Genomic DNA, 24,055 nt, shown 5'->3' on the forward strand with positions numbered 1-24,055 from the left:
GGGAAGAGCAGGAGCTGCTTTTTACACTGCCGGTAGCGGAGTAGACCCTCTCCCCCAGATAAAGCAGGGTGCCCCACCCGCACCCCCACACAGCCCGAGCGCCCCCCCCCACAACGCGCATTGTTGAGGCGCAGCCCGCCACCGCGCCTTAAATACCCCCCCGCGCGCCTCGCTGCCGTCACGTGACTGAGGAGGCCAGGCCCGGTGGCTTCCCATTGGACAACGCAGAAGCGGGCGGCGATTGGCTGGTTTCACCTCCCCCTCCCTCCCTTCCCACGTGAGGGGGGCGAGTCACGCGATTTCCGGGAACCCGTCAGGAAGGGACATAAACAAAACAAACCCCAAAGCCGCATGGAGGGTCCGGGCCGGAGCGCGCGGGGCGGCGCCCCCTGCTGAGCCCCGACCGCTCGGTGAGTGTGGGCCGCGGGGGCGGCGGGCGGCGGCTTCGCGGAACCTGGCCCCGGCCGGCAGCTGCGCCCCGAGGGGGAGGCAGGGCAGCACAGAGGGCTCCGTGGAGCTCCGCGTCCGCCGGCCGCGGCCGGCCCGGCCTGCCTTCTGATGAAGGGAGCCGCGTCGTCTCGGCGGAGGGGAGGCGGTGTTAAGAGGGGGTCGGCGGCGCGCGACGGGCAGGGGGCTCCGGCACGCGAGAAAAGGGGTGTGTCTGCCCGGCGCCGGGAGCGGAGGAGCGGTGCCGGTGGCGAGCTTACGGCCGCAGAGCCCGGCTGCTGGGGGGTGTGGCTGCGGGACGGGGGTGCTCGCGTCCCTCTGCACGGCTGCGGGAGGCGGCGCCCGGAGGGCTCCGAGCGGGGCTGCGGGGCGCGAGCTCGGCGGCGGCTGTCGGCGGCAGCGCGGTGGAAGGAGTGCCGGGGGGCGGAGGTGCCTTCCTCGCTCCTCGGAGCGGCTCCGGCCGTGAGCTGCGGGACGGCTCGGCTTTCACCGCCCGGCGCCGAGCGGCTGTTGCTGCAGGACCCGGCTGCCCCTTCGGGCTCGCGGCCGCCATCCCTTACGCCTTCACCTGTTGGAGTGCCCGGAGCGGGCCGCGGCTCTCCGCGCCTTCGGGCCGGCGGTGTCCGGCTGCGGGGGAAGGCGGGGCGGGAAACCCCTGCTCGGCCGCAGGCTTTATGTAACTGCCGGGGTGTCGCGGAGGTTCACCGCGGAGCGGCCCGACCTGGCTGCGGCCCCCCGGGACGGGGCTCTGCCCCTCGGGCTGAGGGCCGCGAGCCCCGAGGAGGGCAGCCCCAGCCCCTTGGAGAGCAGCGGGGCGGAGGCAGCCCCCGCGTCAGGCAAAGGGAGAGCTCCGCGCTCCTCCCGCCACGGGTAGGAAGGATCGGCGGCGCCCTGCGGGGAGGCGGTGCGGAACTGGCGCGGCCTGGAGGCGCGGGGCCGCCGCGGTCCCCTCAGGAGCGGCGGAAGGGGGTTTGTTTACATGTTGCCTCAACCTAGCTTGAAAGGGCCGCTGGGCGAGCGAGTGGCGTGAGCGGCGGCCAATGGGAAAGAGACTCCCGGAGGCGCCAGCCAATGAGCGGGTGGAGAGGGCGGGGCGGGACGGCGGCCGGGTTAGGCTGCGCTCGGCTCCGGCTGGCGGGGCGGCCATGTTGGCGGGGAGGTGTGTTAGTGGGTCAGGGGCGGGTGCGCGGCGGGGCTGGGGCCGCCCTGAGCGGGCAGCCGAGCGGGGTGAGGTGCGCTGCGCTCCGCCTCCGGGAGTTCCCCGCTTCTGTGGGCTCTGCGCGGGCAGTGGCGGCCCGGAGCTCGGTGTCGGTCTGGCGCCTGCCCCTATAAAGCCTGTTCCTGCGGGCTCCCGCGATCCGTTTATGAGCTCCCCAGAGCCGCGGCCCACCTCTCCAGCGCAGGGTTCCCCCAAGCGAATCGGGCCGGGCTCGTTACCGACCCGGGACTTCGTGCTTCCATCACCAGCTGCTGTGCCTGGTGACCCTCCGTAGCCACATCTGTGGCATTGCTCAGGGCAGCACCTTGCAGAGCTGCTCAGACATGGAAGATAATTTAGTGGCTCCAGTTCAATCTGTCACGCTCCAGTATAAACACGTCTTCATTTTCAGGCTTCCCCATACATCGTGCTGAGCAGTGCCAGTCTGTCAGCAGCAGCAGCTGAAATATTGGCAGTTGAGAGCAGTTTGTTGAAATCAAGCAAGAAAACAGAACCAGCTTCTGGTAGAGTTAGCTTTCTAACGTCTTAAAGTGTTTTAAATTAGGAGGGTTAAGATTTGGCCTAGAGTTCTTTACCCAAGTGGCTGCTTAGCATCTCTGCGTCAGTTATCATTCAGTGTATGTTCCTGTAGTGACAGTCGTGAGCAGGCACTTAGAAACTTTGGATTTTACTTTTGGCACCTTAAATGAGGAACTGGACTTCTATGGAGGAAATAGGTTGGAATCATAGAATAGAATCATAGAATCTTTAATGCTGGAAGAGACCACAGAGTCATAGAATGTCCTGGATTGGAAGAGACCCATAAGGATCACTGAGTGCAACCCCTGGCTCTACACAGCATTACCTTACATCCAAACCCCGTGTCTGAGGGCATTGTCCAAGCACTGCCTGATCTCCAGCAACTCAGGGCCATGCGCGCTGCCCTGTGCAGCCCCTTCCATGCCCACTGTATTCTGGTGCGGAACTTTCCCTCTGCCCTACATGCCCTCCCCTGGCACTGCTCCATGCTGTTCCCTCGGGCTCTGTCACAGAGAGCAGAGCTCAGCACTGCTCCCTGTAAGGAGCTGCAGCCACCATGAGCCTCCCCTCAGCTCCTCTGCTCTGGGCTGAGCAAATGCAGGGACCTCAGCTGCCCCTCATATGCTTAAGACCTCTAAGATCATGAAGTCCAACCATCAAACCACCACCACCATTGGTTTAGCAGGAAAGATTGCATGTCGAAACCAATGCTCAGCAATAGTTCTTTTCAGAGCTCTCTCGGAAAGCTCATATGCTGCTTTGTGGCAATTAGCTCACTTGAGCAAAAGAGTTGCTCTGCATTTGGTAGGAGTGTTACCTGCCGAGGAGAGAAATCTGCTGCAGAGGCATTTAGATGCTGAACATCTCACTGTGGTTTTCTAAATACTGAGAGCTGAAAAAAAAAAAAACCCTTTTTGAAGCACAGGGATTGGAAGTCCCTTCAGAATTAACAGGAATTAATTGGGAATAAATAGAAGCTTGTGTCTGACTGGTAGCATGGTATGAACAAGTGAATCCACTGGTTTGGGTTCTGACTTGCATGTCCGTATTAAGTGGTTTGTGAAATCTAACTAAAGGATCATTTAAAATAAAAGTTTTAAAAAGAAGTGCTTGAAAGTTGGTGTTGCCTTGAAAATTAAGCTGGAAAGTTTCTGGAAATCTTAGCTTTTAGGATTCAGACCCTGCAGTAATACCTTCCCTCATTATGTTATGGTAAGAAAAGAACCCTCCTCCTGTTTTAGAACCTTTCCATTGGTGTGTGACTGTGTTGGCTGATGGTGTTGCTGTCTGATATCTGACTTGCCCTTCTTGTTTCGTCTTTTAGCTATAAAAGGTTTTTTAAATGGATTGAAGTACGTCAGTATAATTCTGTCAAGTGTAACATGCTGCATTTCCCACTCTTGGACCCAAAGTAATAATAAAATCTCAGTCTTTGTTCCAGAATGTACAGAAAGGCCACTGCTTCTAATAGAACATATTATTCTGGGCACAGCTGCTATAAAATACATAGGTTCAACACAGTTGCATACATGTTTTGTTTTTAAATCACTTTTGTGCCTCTTGCACTGTGATCAGTTATTGGCGTTGCTTATTTGCTTGTGCAGTCATGCTGGTCTGGAATACCCCTCTGCAGTGAGGTGCCCGGGGTGTGGGAGGGCGCAGTGATCCCAGCAATGCAGTGCTGTTCTTTTTGGTAATTCAGCTCTTTGACCTGCAGTGCTGCATGCGCGGTTGGAGCCAGGAGGTTCTGTGTAGCTGTATTGCTTCGAGGTCCTGAAGTCTGTCTGCTCTGGGCATGTGGAGCTGAAGCATAACGGGAGGGGAAGATCAGTAGAGGAAAGGGAATGAAGACAGGGAAGCAGCAGTTTCCAGCCCTGAAAGGAAGAGGCTTTAACAGAAGTGAAACAGTCTTTGTATCTTCACTTCTTTTAAAAGGCAACACTATCAGACTTAGGATCTGCACGTCTTGGGCAGCTGTAGTTTATCCCCGGGGATACAAAAGGCAAAAAGTATAATGTCTGAGGTGCTAGCACTGCGTTTTAATGCAAAAACATGACTGTGGAGGTTGCGGCGCTTTGCTGGGTGAGCGGGGAACGATGCTGGGAAGGGCAGAAGCTCAGGACCTACAGACAGTCTTTACTCAACTGCTACCATAAAAAGCTCCAAAAAAAACCAACAAAAACAAACCCAAAGTGGCCTTCTGAGCAGCTTTGTGGTAGGGAGAAAAGGAAATGTGTTGAGTTTTGTGTTTTCTTTTAAGTCCGGTTAACAACTGAAGATTAATGTAGAAATAAGGGGGGAAAAAAAACAACCCAAGAATGTTAGATGGAAACAAAACTGAGAAAAATATGTTCTGCGCTTGAAGGCTGAGCAGAGTATGGTCTGTAATAGGAAACAGACTGGCACAAAGTGTGGCAGGAAAAAAGTTCGGAGAGAAGCGGAGAACCTGGTGCTCCTCTTTCTGAAGCATCTCCGTACAACAAAAGCTGCCTGGTACGTAATCGTTCCTCTGATATACGTGGCAGAGGCTGTGTGCCTTCTCTGAAGCTGAGTTTGGCTCTGCACGCTGTAGCCCGGCACTGACAGGCTCTCATGACGTGCTTTTTATTGTTGTTATTACTTGCATGAAAAATGTAACTGTGACAAACGGCGCTGTGTGATGCACAGCTACTGCCATGGAAAGTGTAATTGTTGGCGTAACGTGCTTGCAGCAGGCATTTAGCTGCTGTGATAATAGGCACCGTGCAGTCAATAAATGGTATGGCTGCGCTCTGCCTGCTTTTCAGAGCGTGCATCTGAATTGAGACAGAAATAGGAACTTGGGTTACATCGGTGGTACAAATGATTCATACAGGTGGCTGGGGAGGACGTTCGGACTCATCAAGCTGTAAGGTGGCATTTTGGGTTTTTCTCTTATAGGGGCTTCTCTGGAGATAGTGTGTAGTTGCTGGGGGTGTCTTGCTCATCTGGGCAAATGGCACATGCATGGTGAGTGCCATCTGTCTCCTTAATGCTGCATGTTTCGAGTTTAGGTCCTGATGTTTGCCAATTTAAAGACAGCTTCATCAGTAATGGCCTGTAATGAGCCTAACGTCAGAGCTTTGAAATTGAGGCTTCCCAGGCATTGTGGGACCTCTGTTAGGCTGTTGTGAAAGTGCATTTCCAAACAGTAAATAAAAATACAGAGGATTTTTTGCTAGGATTTGGCCTTTGATTAAAGAATTATTAACTCAATAGAGCAATTTTGAGTTACTTTTTGACTACTTCTGGAAGTTTTATCCAAGTGTGAGCATTATATATATATGCGTGCCTCCATCACCGCCCTTGGTTCCTAAATGTTCAGTGGAAGCAGACATTCCCAAGGCATCCTGCCCTTCCCCATTCTCAGGTCCACGAGCCAGCACTGGGCTGCACCACCTCCACCCACTGCATGGCCATGGGGCAGCCACAGGACTTCACCCACATTGCCCTGCGTATGGGAGAGGCCAACAGAAGGCATTAATGAAAGTTGTCCTAGAGTAGAAATTCCTGCTGTATTTGTCTTTGGTAGTATTGCTGTTGAGCTCTGCTGCAGATCGTGTACTTCATTCAAATCTCATAGGTGATACAATAACCTGCAGAGTTTCCATCGCAGGCTGTTCAGAGTTTGCAGCTGTGTTCCCTATCTTATACTCTCGTTTGACCTGGGAGAACTCGCAGTGCTGTAAGGTTGTAGCCAGATCAGTTCAGGGAGAGTGAAAGGTATTTTGAACATTTAATGTTTGTTTTCAGGGCTTGGAAACACCCCCAGATCTCCCTTGTGCTGACTCCTGGCAGCATTTGTTGGTTGGTGAGATCAGCGCCAGTAACAGTTAAATTTAATTCCCTTTTTGTAGCTGTGTATAAAGGACAGTGGAATTTCTGGAGGGATGTGTTCTGACCAAGGCACAGCAGTAGGTGGTAATGACGAAGCAGACTTCTCCTTTCGTTCCCCTGTGTATCACGCAGTGGCAGAATGGATGGATGGTCTGCATCTGAATGCAGATGTTGTGGCTGTGACCTGATGCTGGCACCAGACAGCATCCATCTGATGTGCTGCTGAAAAGTCGTTGATCTGCAGCTCTCTATGGAAAGAAAGGAGGGTGCTGCTAATGCATTAAATCTGAGATCTTTCACACATCTTTCCTTGCATATGGGAAAATAGTCCGTTTGTTTTAAAAAGCAGCTCCTTTCTCCAGCATTAGGCCGGCAAATGCAAAGCGCATTTGTCATTCATGCCACATTTACAGCAGAGGAAGGACTGGGTTTGTGTCTGTGTAGCCTTGGCTTTGCAGAGGAAGACAGGGTTGTTCAGGCACGTTGCCCTGGGATGCAAGCCTAGCTTTTAAATGTCACTTTAAGATAAGTAAAAGGAGTTCCCTGGAAGCCTTAGAGCAAAAGGAAGATTTGGTCAGAGGGAGCTGGCTCTTAATGGACACAGGACCCTACACAGGAGCAGCGTGCCTTGGCAGCAGGATCTCGGTTTTATTGAGAGCTGTAATTTGTGCATGACTGGACATGCAGCTTTTGTTTTCTTCTTTGTGCTCTGATATTTGAAAAGCGATATGTTTTGATGAGTAAAGATGGTTTTTGTCACAGTATCTGTTAGAATATATGCTGAATTGAACAAAATAGCTGAGATACTATCAGAGAGCAGGAATAACCTCCGCCATGTGCTGGTGGGAGGAGGTGGCTCAGCGGTGTAGAACACTTTTATTTTGCTGTTTGCTTTTCACGGTGAGCAGATAAACATAGCCTGAGCAGATTGCACTGCACTGGCCTAGGAGCAATGTCTGGCGAGGAATTCTATTCAGAGAAACAAATGTATTTTCACTGCTAACACTGTTAAACCATGCACACGTGGTGGTGCTGCTTTGGGATTGTGGTCCTCTGACAGTTTTTTCTTAAAGACACTTTACACAGAGGCCGGCATATCACAGGAACGCAAGGCAATAGGAAAACAGACTCCATGAAGCCAGTGTAGTTACATTAGATATTAATTTGATACCAAGGATTCTCTCTTCCTTCCTGTCCTTCCTTCCTTAACACATTTTTCTACTTCCTGTTACTTGTTCTGTTGGGCAGTTGTCTCTTCCTTTCCTAACTTCTGGACAATGTGCTTGCTTGCTGCAATCCCTCTGCTGCTAGATGCTGCTGTGTGAGTGATTGATAGAATCTTATCTGAAGCTGAATGGATTTAAACTTTTAAGAAAGGGAGGAGTCTTGTTACTGGAGCAGTATTGCTGCCTGTTCTGACACTAATATTTTGAGATGTCTGTCTGAGACAGTTTTAGACTTTATTGGCTCACTTGTATTAGTCAGAAAGGTTGTTAACCTCGTGTCCCCAGCAGTATGCTAGTCATTACTTCCAATTAGGCAGGCTTTTCTTTTCATATGTCTATAGAGTTTGTGGTGCTGGTAGTGAGGAAAAAAGGCATTGGAATGTAACTCAGTCAAAAAGGTTTTTGCAGAATTTCTCTTCTATCACACCTGTGCCCTTTCATTGGGAGAACAGTGGTGGGGAGGCAAACCATTGTACATTCAGGCATGAGGAATAATCACTGTTTGGAGAGAATTTTTGTCTTTAGTTCACTTAGGCAGTTTTTTTAAGCCCTGTCTTGCTGATGATGGACACTTATCTCATTGGGGTTTGCTCTGTTCATTCTACGCAGAAAACTACAAATAGAAGAGCTCCATAAAAGTGAATCAAAGTTACCACAAGGAAAAATTTCATTACATGGATTGTGTAAACTCACTGAGACTGAGGTAAAGCTGGAAAGAAAACTACAAGTGAATAAAACAAGAAGTTTGGAATTGGATTTGGGGAATCTGGGCTTGGAAATGCCTCAGGTAAGTCTGGAATCTTACGATTGTAAATACCATTGCTTTCATATTAAAAAAATGGAAAAAGCAAACAAGCAAATTTGACTGGCATCAGCGGGGAGAAATTAGGAGAGACTAAACAGTGTGTAGTTTTTAGCGTCCTGGTGGTGTCTGTGGTGGAAGCTGTGGGGCTGCTCTTGGTGCTGCATTTGTTCACGCAGCAAGAATCAGCCAAGCTGTCTTCTGGATGGGGGGAGCTGCCTGGAGAAGCGCCCCTTCTCACAGCAGCAACTGAAGGACTTCCGGCAGTACAGTGTTTCTCATTTCCAGCCCTCAGGGCCAGTTTGTCTAGAAGAGAAATAGAGGTCTGGAATTGAATGTAGCAGAGTCTTGCTTTGTATCACCCGTTTGCCTAGTCATCCTGCGTAGTGTTTGTTTGCAAAGTTCTGCTTTGTTTTTAGGAGAGACAACACTCTTGATTTAATTACACTTTGCTATTGTTACCATCTCAGGTAGAAGCTTTACAAGTTCTGATGGTTCTCAAACCAGCCAATGCTGCTCTAGTACATAGTGACTGGTGCTGGGGTGGAGGCCTTGCAAGCAGGCAGTGCCTCTTGGTGCTCCCAGGTCTTGCCAGCTCTCCTCTTCTGCAAATGCTGATGTATCCCTAATCTTGGCAAACACCTACGATTTTCAAACTGACAAAACAGAATGCTAATCTGTAAGGTAAATACCTTCCAGATGCAAGTATAGCACAAGTTCAGACACTTGGATAAAATATCAATACTCATGTTTCATTGAAGTAAAGAATATGCTTTTTTATGATATGCTTCAACATTCCCTATCAATTTTGTTGTAGCCCAGTGTGAGTGGAATGGACCCTCCTTTTGGAGATGCCTTTCGGAGCCATGTGTTTTCAGAACAGACTCTGATGAGCACAGATCTCTTGGCAAGCAGTTCAGATCCAGACTTCATGTATGAACTGGTAGGCCCACTTTCTGTGTGCACATACCTCCTTCTCCTTGAACAACACTCTGAGTTCATGTAGTAATAAGGGGGTATTTGCTCAGGAACGCTGGGTGGTTATTCATTACTGCTTGCTATGACTGGGGAAGAGCCTAACTGCTTGTTAAAGCTGGCCCTCAGGAGGAGCTTGGTACACAAGTATCAAATGTAGCTGTGTTGTTATGTGGTGGTGATGGAGACTCTTCCTTACAAACCACCTTTTCTTCAAGAGTACTTACGTGCTACTTCACTCAAGTTGTGCATGCGGAGGAAGCAAAATAAAAGTTGACTCATGAGCTGTTCACAATAGCACTTGTTTTTTCCTGTATGGAAAGTGAAAGGTAGCTCACTGTTGTTTGTTTGTTGTTGATGATGAACTTAGAATGAATTTTTCCAGTTTAGCTTTACCTCTAGGTAAACTTGAGCAATTTCTATTATTCACGTAACAAAGTTTGACCTAGGTTTATGGAAACGAGAACGTGTTGCCTGTGATGTTTTTCATGTTTTAAGTACGTGGGTATTGGTCCTATTATAGTTTCTAATAACCAGTATAATAGCAGAAAAATAATGGAGGGGTATTTGAGTTGTATCTGTAGCAACCTTTCCCCAAGGATCTGCTGCTGAACCAGGGAAACTGGGCCCCAGTCTGACCTGAACTTCAGAGGAAGTTGTTAGTTGGAAGTTGAGGTATCTTCATATCACTGTCTTACTCTTCACTTGAATTAGGCTTACCACATAAGTTTAAATAGAGGACAGAGATGATTTGATACTACTTTTCTATCTTAATTTTAACTTGTCCTATGTTGCACAGGACAGAGAAATGGATTACCAGCAAAGCTCCAGGGACAACTTACTTTCAATGGAGGACTGCAAAGACCTTGAGAACTTAGAGTCTTTTACAGACATCCTGGACAAAGAAGCTGCTTTCACCTCAAAGTGGGAGCAGTGGGACACGTACTGTGAAGACTTAACTAAATACACTAAACTAACCAGCTGTGACATTTGGGGAACAAAAGAGGTGGATTATTTGGGCCTTGATGACTTTTCAAGCCCATACCAAGATGAAGAGGTGATAAGCAAAACACCGACTCTGGCTCAGCTTAACAGTGAGGACTCCCAACCTGTTTCAGATTCACTCTATTATCCTGATTCACTCTTTAGTGTAAAACAAAACCCTTTAAATTCTCTGTTACCTGGAAAAAAAATTGCTAGTAGAGCAGCGGCCCCAGTCTGTTCCTCCAAGAATGTTCAGGCTGAGGCTCCTTTGTCGGACTATGTTCAGAAGGCTAGCAAACCCGCGACACAGCCTGCTTCCAGTACACAAATCATGGTGAAGACCGGTGTGTACAATAATGAGAAGGTGAACATTCATGTTGAATGTAAAGACTATGTTAAAAAGGCAAAAGTAAAAATCAATCCTGTACCACAGAGCAGACCAGTGCTGAGCCAGACACATGCAGACGCAGCAAAGGAAAATACCTGTTACTGTGGTGCTGTAGCAAAGAGACAAGAAATAAAAGAGTCCTCGCACAGTCACTGTACGCCTCCTATTTTGCCTTTTAAAGAGACTCAAGAACTGCTCCTCAGAGCACCCCAGGAAACTCCAGGACTTGTTGTGGGGGAGAGCAGCCTTTCTGCCAGCACATCGGTGTCAGATTCATCACAGAAAAAAGAAGAGCACAACTATTCTCTTTTTGTAACAGACAGTGTGGGTGAGCAGTCGGCCAAAGGAGACCCTGAAGAAGACGAGGAGGATGAGGAAGATATTGAAGATGAGGATCATGATGAAGGATTTGGCAGTGAGCATGAGCTGTCTGAAAACGATGATGAGGAAGAAGATTATGAGGATGATAAAGATGATGACATCAGCGATACTTTCTCAGAACCAGGTACCAGCAATGTTGGGGTTTGTTAATACTGAGGTCAATGAATTCATCTGCCAAGAGGGAAAGAATGCTTTTGAATGCTTTGTAGTTAGAGATGAACACTTACAATCTGATGAATGTTCAGAATTTATAAGTGCTTTTCACAATGTAATTAATGAAAACTACACAAGGCCTTTGTTTTCCCTGTTTTGGAAAAAAGAAAAAAAAAAGCATAAATGGTAGTCATACAGCAGAAGTCACAATAGACAATACAGAAGATTGAGTTTGTAGCCAAAGGTCATGGAGCAATTACCTGCAATTGTTTTCTCCCTTTTTGTGGTTTGATGAGAGGATGTGCAGAGCTTTCTAGTGCTTCAGTGGGCTGTGCTAAGGTTGTATCTCTTGATAGCTGGCACAAAATCATAGCCTGAGTGAAAGTGTTTCCTAATTATTTAAGTGCTTCTGTGGTTATAGAACCATTTCTCGGTGGTTTTCAATGGTGATATCTGGTGAGCCTTCAAAGAATATGGAATTCTTCTCTTCTGTGAGGAGAAATGGAGCATTAACACCGAAAATGAAAGCTAACCTTTATCTAGAAGGTAGCAAAGTGGCAGTGTTTTATGAAAAGAAAATCCACAGGGACAGGACTGTAACCAAGTATTAGCTTAATTGTAGAAAGTATTATTATATTCACATTTTCTAAATGCTCTTTAGTAGAGCGTGAGAATTAAGATATTGAGGCATTTGGCAATGTGCAACACTGAGGGGAAAGAAAAACAGCTGAACGACTCCCTTTTTAAAAGCAGCAGCTTCCCTGAAGCATGCTGTTGTTTGTCACAAAGCACTCTCCGATTAAATTATTTTCTAAGTAGATTTCCTGAGCTGGCGTTAAACTTGTTAAGTACTGGGCTCTTTATGCTACTTTTTCATGTACACCAGGCATATATGTTAGCATTTTAAAATCTCTCCTCCCTTCTTCTGAATTGAACTCTGTACTGTCTGAGGTCTGAGTAGCTATTAAAGCTCCGTGCTGATTGCTGTGCCACACTGCGCTTTGCAGCCCACGGAGGTTTGTTGCACAGAGCAGCTGGTAATCTTGAGAAAGAGATGTATGAAAATGCTGGGCTTTCAGGGTGGAGTTACATTAACTGCTTGCTGCTTGTTCAAATCCTGATGACAAGCTCTCGCCTTCTAAACAGAGCCACGTGCTGCTCTGCAGTAACCAAAGAGCTTGGCTTGCACAAGTCTATGAAGCCTTTCATCTCGAGTACAGTGGTATTATAAGAAAGCATCAGCTGATGTTTTTGATGCGTTAGGAGGTAATTCTCCAGGTCATGGACACATTTAATTATGTCACTCGCACTCCTATGTTTTACCTTTGCAATAGAGGTAAATACTGTGGAGTGAGCTTCTAAAAAAGGGCATGGCTCTGGAATACTTCACCTTTCATGCTTTCACTGAAACCAAAGTCAGTTACTATATTTAGAGTGAAGATAGGGCAAAAACTCTGTGTTTGCTGACCTTCTGATATGTGTATTTTATACACAGATAGCTTTGGTTTATTCTTTTTGTTTTGGGAATGCATGACACACTTTCCTAAAGCACTGGAGTGAGTGTTTTCTGAGGAAATACATAGGTACATTGAACTTCAGGGACGTGGGAAAAATAACTAAAAGTGTTAGTGGGTGGTAACAATGCTTGTGTTATTTTTGGGATACAGATTTAGCAGTTTTGGTCCAGCTAATTTGTTATGGCAGTGATAAGCCAGGGCCTGTTTCAGCACTTAAACTTTGCTTGCCATTACTGGTATTTTCCCTATCTAATTTAGTTGTAATATATGTAAGTGACTGCTTTTGCTAACAAGTAGTCCAGTGACTCCAGAAATGAGAGATGCAACAGTTAATCCAGTTGTCAGAAGCTCTGGGGAAGAGAATTAAAGGGAGATGGCCTATAGAGACAAGAAGATGGCATCATGTGAAGTTCTGCTCTGTGTTTGGGTGCTGTGCTGCCAGCTGGGGCTCTGGGAGGGATTTGGTGGAAGTCACAATGGTTAAACAGTAACAAGAAGAGGTTTTTTGGGGTCTGCTTTGGCGGAGTTCTTGTTGCATTTACTCTGGTACAGAGCAGAGTCGGTCCTGTTCTCTGTCTTTCTTTCAACCCTGGCAAATTTTAATCTGAAACCTTGGGTTGTGAGCAGAGATTTTTAGGAGTAGCTTGCTAAGGGCTTGAGGAGTAAATACAGGAATTGTTTCAGATTTCACAGAAGCTCGTCCAAGAATGCTGTACGATATTTGCTAGGAGGAGATTTCAGGGAGGATGGATGCAGTGCAGAAGAGCTAAATGGATCTGTTGCACTGCTGTGTTTGCAGAGTAGGGCAGGACGTTGTGCAGGGGCTGCTCCATGTAACTGTAAAATGGTAGCAGGTGAGTGTTAGACTTGCAAGGCAGGATGCATTAAGTCAACGTAATTCAAATAGCCAACTTAATTATGGCTTGAATAAGCAAACAGGAAGTCTTGATTTTAACCTCATTTTACATTTGTACACATCAGCTCTTAAAGAGATTTGTTTTCATTGATTGGTTTAGTTCTGCGGTATCACAAAGTTGGGCTGAATTTATACCTGCCTATATAATGAGTTACATTGCTTGACATGTTTTGTAGGTGGAAGGTAAGGAAGAGCATTTGGATATTTACGTCAAACAGCATTTGGGTCAAAGAAAATGACAATTAAAAACATCCGCGGTACTTGAAACTGTATTTAATGTAGATCACCACGATCACTTTGACTCTACAAGAAAAAAAAAGTCTTTTATAAAACACATTTTGCTGATTGATTTTTCCTTTAAAACACTTTCCTGTCAATAAACCAGAGAATCAAGCAAGTTTAGAAGTGGTTGCATCCTTCTGTGTGCCATTCATGGTTGGGTTATGAGCTGAAAGACAGTCAGACCAAAGCAAGACTGTTTGTTTGTTTTCTTTCAGCTGCTTTCTCAAGTGCAAACAGTCTAACTGCATGGACTGTTGTAAAATAAGGAAAGCTTTTAAAATAAAGAAAGCTGCTGCTCAGAGATGGTGCAGAGCTGAAGATATAGGCCCAATGCAGATTGCATGTAGAGTCCGTTCAGTGCTTTCCTGAAGCTTCATCAGTGTATGTGATATTTGAAGTCTGTTATTTTTTAATTATCTGTGAAGTGTGATAAAGCATTTTAGTACAAAAGGCAATGCTGTATATTTTTTCTTACCTTAGCACAGGGTGTATTTGTTTCCTAAAGCATAGGTAGGATTTTAAAAACTATATTCTGTGTTTATACAGGTAGGGTCTAAGCATTTATGCAGTGTCATGATAGTGTCATTACTGCTTCCGTATACTTTAAGAACAGTCTGTGGTACCAAGTGCACTGTAATACATCTCTAAAATCTTGTATAGCTTTATCATGGATCATTTGTCTTCATCCCACTGAAGACATGAAGAAATTGAGCAGGTTGTCTTTAATCCCTTCCATTTTAGATATTCTTTTCTTGTGGAATTGGGTCCATTCTCCATTCCTTCATTCTAATAGAGACGGATAGTGTGATTTATTTCTCAGGGGTATATAAGTTCAAGGTAGAGCTTAAGGTAAAGCAAGAGTTTTGCTTTACTTATTGGCCTTTTGCTAATCCGTCTTTATTTTTTTAATCCACTTCTATTTCAATGCTTTTGATTGAAGATTAATTAAAATGTGGAGGAGAGTTAGGATCATGTTTCTGCTAATTAATGGAGAACACTAAAAGTGGAGGAGTACTTTGCAACAGCTGTTGTCTGTACAGCAGTGAGATGGCTGGGAGAAGAGCAGCAGAGCTCAAGGGGTCAAGAACCAGACGGGGCTCCTGTGCGTGAATCATTTGTCTCCATTCAACTGATGAAGCACCATCACTGCCTCGGTGTCTGTCCCTGGTTTTCAAGCAAATACCCAGCGGTAGCTGAGGCTGAAAACCAAGTAGAGGAGATGATGTGATACAGGCCATCTTTTCTTGTTTGAGTTTAACGCTTGGTCCATGGTTAAAAGGCTAGGAACCGTCTTATAAACATTACGTGAACGATGCAATGCATTCTTTTAGGGTATGAAAATGATTCTGTGGAGGACTTAAAAGAAATGAGTGCAATAACCTCTCGAAAAAGAGGCAAGCGAAGATACTTCTGGGAGTACAGCGAGCAGCTGACGCCATCCCAGCAGGAAAGGATGCTGCGGCCATCGGAGTGGGACCGAGATACATTACCAAGTAACATGTACCAGAAGAACGGTCTGCACCATGGTAAGAACAGAACCCTAGTTACAAGTCACAGTCTGTCACACTGGCACCTTCAGTAGCCAAGCTTCCCACCTGAAATTGTGATTCTGCTCACCAGATTTGACCGTGAAAATAAATCACTAAAACACTGCAGGTCTGTTGCTCGATGAGCTGAGTTCTATGCTGTGTCCAAGGAAGGCACAGTGAACGTACAGTAATAACATTCAGTGTGGTTTCTTCCAGAGGAGGTGGATGAATTGAGACTTGTAATTTCCAGAAGCCTCCAGTGGAAACCCCAGGAGTTCAGAATTTTCTCAGTGTGGTACTGTAAACATCAGGGATAGGTCTCATGACTGATACTTGTCCCTGGCTGTTACACAGACTCAGTCTTGCTTTTGTTAAAGTAAGCTGCAAGTGGCCTGAGGTGCAAAGTTCAGGTTAACTGCAGTGTGAACTAAAGGACAGGCAGGCAAAACCTGAAGCTCTCTCCTACTGTTCTTCCCTCCCTGTTCCTCCCACCCGTGTCAGTGCGACACAGCGGAGCAGTTACTTTGCTTTTCAGTGAATAAGCTATTTATTTAAGATACCCTCCCAGGAACTTAGCCCAGTCGGTCTAATGGCTGTTTTATTCCCATGACTTTCTGATCACCGACTTGCTCTACTTGAAACACAGCTAACATTATTGAGAACAAGTCACTCATAGGAATAATATTTGTTTTCTTGTCACAGGACATCTTTTGTAGGCTTGTTCCATTTGATTGTGGCTCTGAAGGAACAAAATTAAGCCAGCTTCTGTGATTGTAATGTTATATTCCCTTACAACTGAAAATTATCTTTAACATTGCAGTTTAACTTCAGATAAATGAACAGATTTTTGTATTTATTTTATAGAATTTTTTTTCTGGGAAGGAAACTTCTTTCTTTTTCATGTGCTTGATTTTTACATGCTTATCTTGTAGTCAAATAACAGTGCTTAAAGCCTCTATCACTACTCATTGTTATGAAGGCTTATATCTGTATTTGTTATAGAACAACAGATAAACAGGGCTGAAGGACTCAGTCTCACTAGACACTTGTAGGAGCAAGTGCCCTTTAATGGTGCTGAATTATCAGCTCTCTAATGAAGAATTCTGGAGCAGGTTTTGTCAGTTTATTACCACTTGCATGCAAATTTCTGCAACCACTGGCATTTTTAATAGAAATCTAGAAAAAAACCGCAGCAGTAGCAAAAGATCTTAATAAGGATTTTGTCTTGAATGCAAATTTTCTCCATGAAACCAGCTCTTAAATAGCTTCAAATAGATCTAAAGAGGGTTGCCTAGCCTTTATGTGGGCCATCAGTACCAAGTCTCTAGAGCCTCTCTTAATGCAGAACTTTCAGAATAAGATTATTCAGGATTTTAATCAAGTTTACTGTCCAAGAGAATATGTTGGCTGAACATATGAAATAGTAAGATGGGGCAAAGTGCCTGGCTTTGAACTTGTGATGTACATTTTTCAGCACAGTTGTTTGCATCCTGTCCATCACATTGAATATATTTCTTGCCCGGCCAGCAGTATTTGCTCTTATCTGATCTGGATGTAATACGAATTGTACAAAGCAGTTTGTCTGGAAATGCTCTTTCTATTGTGAAAGGCCACAGAGATCACATTATGCTCGACCATTCTCTTGTGACAAGCAATGGAACTTAAATTGCACCAAAAACAATACATATCTGAGAACATTTTTTCGTAGGTTTGCATGCATGTTGTGTCACTTGCCACCCAATCTTCTGCATATTCGACACAGGTAAATACGCAGCAAAGAAGTCACGGAGGACTGATGTAGAAGACCTGACTCCCAACCCCAAAAAACTTCTACAGATTGGTAATGAGCTGCGGAAGCTGAATAAGGTGATCAGTGACCTGACGCCAGTCAGCGAACTTCCCTTAACTGCCAGACCAAGGTCAAGAAAAGAAAAGAACAAGCTGGCTTCCAGGTAACATATTAGTTAACACTCATTGGAGGGGTAAATTTGCATTACTGCAGCCGTGCGAGTAAGGCTAAATTTTGTCTTGAGATCCTGCTTTACTGTGGCAGTCCCTATTGATGGGTTTTTTACCCGTTTATCAACAAGCAGGGCAACTGGCACTGTGGAGATGTAGTTTACCTGTTCCTTAGCAGGTAATAATATATCTTCACTGGAAGCTGTCTTACTTAGCTGCAGGGCAAATTATTGTTACAGTAGTAAAATCCACAAATGTAAGCAAATACAAGTAGCAGCACGCTTGAAGTGAAGATGAGTGAGTAGATACATGTCTGGGAGCATTGGTTGCTAAGTTGGTGTGGCTAACTGAAACAGATGCTCTTAGTATTCTGGAACATTTGTTAAAATGTTCTAATTCTTCCACTCTTCTTGCTATAGGGCTTGTAGACTAAAGAAGAAAGCCCAGTATGAAGCCAATAAAGTAAAACTCTGGGGTCTCAACACAGAATATGGTAAATACAACTCTTCACATGTTAGTTTTTCTTATGTTCTTAAGGCAAGTCTGTGTTATCAGTGTGTGGACAACTAAGCATCCCTTTTGTTCCTGGGCAAATGCAGTGTATGTCTAACCCAGGCTTTTCTTTGCAGATAATTTGCTGTTTGTGATCAACTCCATTAAACAAGAAATTGTTAATCGAGTGCAGATGCCTAAAGATGATAGAGGAGTCCACATGGAACAAAGGTTGAACATACTTATTAAAGATACTCTTGGTAAGCAGAATATCTGATGTATCCACCTGTATGTGAAGAGGCGTCGTCTGTGGTATGATGGATCACAAACAACTCCTGGAATAGAGAAAGGAAGCGCTTCCTCATTACAGCTGTAACCAAACCTTCTCTTTGGTTACTGGCCAGAACGTTCATTCATTGGCTTTGTGTCACTTCTAGGAATGTAAAATGCATATAATTAATAGTAAACTTACAGTGCATTTTCTTACCCTCTGTTTTCAGGACTTCCTGTGGCTGGACAGACATCAGAATTTGTGAATCAAGTGTTGGAGAAGACTGCAGAAGGAGACCCCACAGGTGGCCTTGTAGGATTACGAATACCAATGTCAAAAGTTTAAGACATGACTTCACCTGTTCTCATTGCTCACATTCTTCCTGTGTCGTCAAGTACTTCACTGTAAATTGCATTCTGGTCTGCATGTCAGTTTAGCATTATGTAAACACTTACAATTAGGTTCCATTATTTTTAAACAACAGTGTAGAAAACAAAAATCAAAGCATGGAATAAAATGCCTAGTAGCATTTTTGGAGCATAAATTAGGTAGTTCTAAAGCTGCTTTGAGATTGCATTCAGAGAGGAGGGTTCTTTTTAAAATTACGTTCTAGGACCAGACTTACCACTTTTGTTTTAGAAGCAAAACCATATTTTTGCTAGTAAAATTTTTTTAGCCTATGCCAGACGTAGTGGCAGGTTTATGCTCCTAGCAAAACAAGAGGAAGCATTTTTTTTATAAAGGTGACAATTCAGTTCTTTTGTTGTTGTTGTTTTTGTATTTGTTCTCGTTTGCTGTTTTGAAATAATTGGATTTCCTTTGTTCTTAAAAACAGTAAGCTTTCTTTGCAACCATTAACTTGTACATAGCACACGTGGCTTCAGAGCTGGTGTGCCATGTAAACTTTAATTTTTCTGAGCTTAATATAGTATTTAAATGTCTGTGCAAGCAGGAGAAAAAAAAAAGTATATTCTTTGTGCCTTGTATTTTGAGGGGAGAGCTATCAGTGTAAGCTGGTAAAGTTTTGTATGAAGAAAACCCTGAGGGGAAAAAAACCAAGATGTACAGATGGTGAGATTATAGGTTTTAATGTATTTGTTCCAGCTCTTAAAATTTTTGAATGTATATAGGAATATGTTGAAAATGTAGATATATGCCACAGAGTCTATGTATTGTATAAAAGATGGCTCTAGAAAACTCAATTTCGGTACTTTGGCCGGAAGAAAACCTATACTTGCACATTAATGCGATTGTTTATTTTTGTACCAAAGACAAATGCAACTGATATGGCGAACTGCCAGTCTAAGTAAAGTTTTGCACAGCTTATATGATACTGTACTGAATGTAAAAACAAAAGAAAAAAAAAAAAAAAAAGAAAAAAAAAACTACAAGGTCAGGGTTAGGGATCTTACTGAACTGTGAATTTTTTCGTTTGGGTCCAATTATCTACAGAAGGAGCATCCATACATAACGATCTTATTTTGCTGTTCTCGTAGTTCGCTTCCATGGTAGATAAGTTGGTGGCCGTCTCGGAGTCTTTAAATCTTTTTTCTCTGCACTTACTGTAGGAGATTTTAATATATTTGGATTTTAGTAAGCTATTGGTAAAATAGTTTTCAACTTTGAGAATTTAAAGAAATATTTAGCTTGTTGTAGTATACTTCCAACAAACAACCAAAATAAAATTATTTTTATTGTAATGTGTATATATGTAAAGAGATAAAAGAGCTACAGATACCTAATTCCTTAGTTGCCACTTTTCCAGTTGATGTATTATTATGCATGTGATGTTTCCAAGGATCAACACAGGCTTCAAACAAAACAAGACAAAAAAAAAAAAAAAAAAAAAGTTTATAGACTTTTATATTTTTGTACAGGTATTTCAAAACTAGCTTCTTCAAACTTATATGTGACTTATTCTTGTTAATTCCGTAGTTTCTATGATTGGGAAATATTAACACAGTTCTTATTTGCTCTTGTGCTAATAAGAGTTGGCTTTGTAGTCAGTGTTAACGTACAGATAAAAAGCTTTAGCCCTTGATGAAAGTCCTTTATCTCAAGGCAAGATCATTCTCTGGTTTCATGGACCCCCTTTTCCTCCCCGTTCTTTCTCTCCCTATTTAAAATGACAGAACACTGTTTACTGAAAATAGAAATACCAAATATTTTCAAATGTAGCTGCTGAAAAAAATGCAAAGTCCATGAAGGCTTTCTCCCCACTCCCTTTGGGGAATCTCTCCACTTCGTATCTACTTTGTCTGTGTTTGTACTGTGATTCCTTTTTGTTTATATGTAGGTTATTTTTATATCCAAGCTTGTAAGCTTGTACTATAAAAAAGTCTGTAATAGTGCAGTGAGAGTTGCAGATGAAGGTGGCGCTCCTGCCACATGCTGGTGAGTGTGCACACAGCTTACTTTGTATCTAAATATTTTGGAAGACTCAGAAGGGAGGAGGAGGCCAAAATACCACTACTGAGCTGTACAGAAAGTTTTTCCTTCACGAGACTGAACAAACACCCAGAGCAATTTAGGCAAAACTTTGTAAATCCACTTAAGATTTGCAAAATCAGCGTGGACTTTGGGTGTTCTTCTTGCTCTCGCGGTGAGGTGAGAGTCGGCTGCTGCTTTACACAGTGGGTGAGATGTATTCCTATCGTAAGCATTGCCAATGTTACACTTATTCCAGAGATGCATACTGCCCATAAAACCCCGACAAAGAATGTTTCTAATGAAGATAAGGCCACGTGTGTGCAAAGATCCGAACAGAGTCGTTCCCTTGTGACGCGCTGCTGCGGCAGCAGAGCTCCTTCTGCTCTATCAGAACCACGTCGGCGAGGCGGCGTTTCTGAACGTTACGAGCAGTTTTGCAATCAGGTAAAAACTTTTGTGACAAATTGAACTGACAAGGTATCAGAAAGCCCCTGCTGCTCAGAAGTGCTGGGCAAATAGAACTTTATAGCTCTTTATTTTTATCTGCAAACCAGAATATGATTTTGGTCTAGCATTTCAAAGTAGACTTTGAATCTTTAGTGAATTCCATACCCTTGCATTTCAGTGTTTTCTATGTATTATTTTAAGTTAAAGCTTTTGAATAGTTGAGCTTTTTAATGTTGACACTTTATTTTGTACCTATTTATATGTATGTATATCTTAGAAAAGCACTTTGTTTAAAAAGGAAAAAAAAAAAAAAAAAGAAACTGCGTTTTATATGATTCCTGCCACTTGCTGCTAACTCTGGGCTGGTCAGAATGCTGCAGCGATACTTGATATAAATAAAACCTGGCAGTAAAATGTAGAGTACAGATAAGACCTTTTGCTGGTTTAACTTTATCATAAAGGTGACATAGGCAAGCTGTGCAGCTTTACATTTTAACCAGGGGACTCTGTGGCATTTAAACCGTCTAGAAATGGTTGTACTTTAATGCCAGTAACAATCTGCTTCCTCTAGTGTCATTACAATATATACATTTAGTGTATACTTATCACAGACAAAATCTTTTAAGGGTATAGAAACCAACAACGTACATGTTCTGTTTTTTGGCAATTGTGGCATGCGTTTTTGGGTGATCTTTAGAGAAGACCATTTTCTAAAGATTTTCAGTGTTCATACATGGTATGTGGATCTTAATGAAGTCCTGGATTATTTTTTGTTTGTTTGTTTTTGAGTGTAGGCATTGTGAATATTCACTTTTAATCCTATATCCAAAAACAATTATACATCTTTGATTTAACACAAACAGAAGTTCTTCCTTTTTCTGATACACTGGATTCTCTAGGATTTGTTTCCATATTAAAAGCATGCTGTTAAAACTGCTCTTGTTAAAATCTCGTCAGTCTGAACTTAGGTGCCACACTTTCTGACTCGATGGACTGCTTGTTCTACTGTACCATGTATGATTCTTGTCCTTTCCTACTTTCTTCATGAGAGATTATGATGTGGCTTTATATTGTGCCTTACTTGTACATCTAGAACTAAATGTTCTTCATTACCCTTGAACTCTTCAAGCCTAACCCCTCCAAAAGCAAATCTGAACTGGTAAAAGCATCCTGAAGAGAGTTTGGATAGATCTATTTTTGTTTCTCTCAATAGCAGTTGTTTTCTATTTATATGGATGACCAGTTTTTGAATGGCCTTGCAGAATGTGGGGGTGCTCTCAAAGGGCATTTTTGAGCCCTAAACCCCTTTTTGCTAACACTTCTTTTATGGTTTGTTGAACACACTTACTGATATTTGGTGAGTTCTTTTCTTGGATGAGAGAGACTTATTAATAAAACTATTAGGTGTGGGTGGGCTGGATTTTCTTACCATGCCAGCTGAAGCGCCATTTCATGAAGCTTGCATTGCTGCAGAGTTGATGTGAGAGTTGGGCTCAGCTGTGTTCGGTCCCTGATCCTTTCTACACAGCAGACCCTTTGCCTCTGTTAAATGAAGCTGGGAAAAAAGTTGAAACCAGAAAAATCTAAAATCTGAAGGGATGAAGGGTCTGTTAGCTGACCTAAAAACAACCAGACACCTGGTGTCGTTTTTCCTTCTATCCCGCAAGGTTCCCCCCCCCCCCCCCCCCGCCCAACATTTATCCAGTATTTGCCTTCGTTAATAAAACAGCTTATTCATAAAATACAAAGAATGGATGTGCTTTTTTTTTTTTTTTTTCATAAATGGTTTAAATATAGCTATTTTTTAAAGCAAGAGGCTTTATCAGGAAAATTTTAAAGGGTTGTATATAAGTTGCCTTTAACAGAAGTAGCAAATGCAGTTCTGTTCCTCTAACTTGCTTGCTAGTCTTCCTGAAGTTCTGTTGAGGCGTAACCAGAGGTGTACCATGAATGTTAGGGTCTGCATTGGGCCTTGAGACCTGAATTTCAAGAATGCATCTAATCACTGTTTTGAAGTTGGAGGCTCCAGTTGGAATTAACTAGTTAAGTGTGCTGCTAGATGTGGTCTTGGCTTATTGACACAGCCATGCCCTGAGCTGAAATCTGTTTTGTTTACCCCAGGGATTGTGTGAAGTACATTTCAGTTACTGCTTCGGTGACTGATTCTTTTTGTAACTGTATTAAGGGCATTAGTATGTTGAGAAAACACCACTCTTGAATATCTCCCAATACAAATTGGGATTCTTAAATGTCATTAATGAAAGATGGCACTTTTAGGCTTTATCTTCTTTGCAATATACAAAAGTATCTTTGTCTGATTTACATTTCACAACATGCCATGTTTTTCCCCTGTGCTTCTCGCATGTAGAAAAGGCGTGTGTGCACTGCATTGCAGCCCTCAGACATCCGTGAACTTCCACAAGAGTAAATGCTGGCAGTGCATCTCTTGGCTTTCTAATGAGCAGTGGAGCTAAAAGTGGAACCAGAGGTACCTTAAGCCACGGTGTTTTTTCATAAAATGAAAGGCTTTTTGGATAACACCAGTGTTCCAAGGTTTTCCTGCGAGTAGTTGCTAGTTACGTGTTTGGGTCAGATTTGGGTGTTATCCATCTTCAGAAGAGAAATTTCTGTGTTGGATTCAGTACTGACAAAAGCACAATCCACCCGAGGAAAACCTTTCGATTAAGAAGCGACCCCGGGAGTAGCATTTAATTGTTGTACTGATCTTTGGCACGGTATGGTCTCGTTTGAGTCAGCTGTCCCTCAGCACGTCTGTAAAACCTCACTGCTCAGTGTCTGTGCTCGGGTGAAGCCGAGGGCTGATGGCACATGGGGGGAAAAAGCGTTTCCAGCAGAACATGGCATCCTCCATCACTGGCTTCCAATGGGAGCACAGAGAAACTCCCATGAAGATCTCGTCTCTGTTAGCAAATAAATTCTCCTGTTAAAAGCATGATCTGTTCAGAGTTGCAATGTTCGATGTCGGTTAATAGCTGTGCAGTTTTTATTATCTTTTTTTTTTTTCGAAGAGGCACAATCCCACGATTGACTTTGTTTACTGTCCCCCTCGATCCCTCGCACTTCTATTTGGACGCAAATTTCATCAATGTACGCAACATCCTTTGTAATTTAAAATAAAAATTGTGGAGGAAACACTGTCTCAAATCGTGGCGTATGTTTGTGTGCTGGGGGGCCTGGGGAGCCATGGGGCCTTTTCCACACTGGAGGACTGAAGAGCTGGAGGACTGGAGGACCCCGCCGCG

At 43.8% G+C, this 24,055-nt stretch overlaps 1 protein-coding gene across 3 annotated transcripts; it reads left to right on the forward strand.

Moving 5' to 3' along the window:
* Window positions 1–317: 317 nt before the first annotated feature.
* On the forward strand, window positions 318–23,957 carry CREBRF (CREB3 regulatory factor). 3 transcript variants are annotated; one of them, XM_042880706.1, is made up of 9 exons: window positions 318–410; window positions 7,876–8,053; window positions 8,886–9,011; window positions 9,843–10,920; window positions 14,996–15,190; window positions 16,956–17,145; window positions 17,572–17,645; window positions 17,782–17,904; window positions 18,145–23,957. In XM_042880706.1, exons 2-9 carry the CDS (start codon window positions 8,045–8,047, stop codon window positions 18,258–18,260), a joined length of 1,911 nt encoding a protein of 636 aa, XP_042736640.1. In that variant the 5' UTR covers window positions 318–410; window positions 7,876–8,044; the 3' UTR covers window positions 18,261–23,957. The 3 variants fall into 3 exon arrangements, with proteins under 3 accessions (XP_042736640.1, XP_042736639.1, XP_042736641.1); XM_042880705.1 differs by having other exon boundaries at window positions 14,996–15,189; window positions 16,949–17,145; XM_042880707.1 differs by lacking the exons at window positions 17,572–17,645; window positions 18,145–23,957 and having other exon boundaries at window positions 14,996–15,189; window positions 16,949–17,145; window positions 17,782–17,859.
* The last annotated feature ends 98 nt before the right edge of the window (window positions 23,958–24,055 follow it).

Source organism: Lagopus leucura, unplaced genomic scaffold, assembly GCF_019238085.1.
Source record: "Lagopus leucura isolate 7727_CA_CO unplaced genomic scaffold, USGS_WTPT01 Super-Scaffold_100027, whole genome shotgun sequence".
In the NCBI taxonomy this organism is placed as follows: domain Eukaryota; kingdom Metazoa; phylum Chordata; class Aves; order Galliformes; family Phasianidae; genus Lagopus; species Lagopus leucura.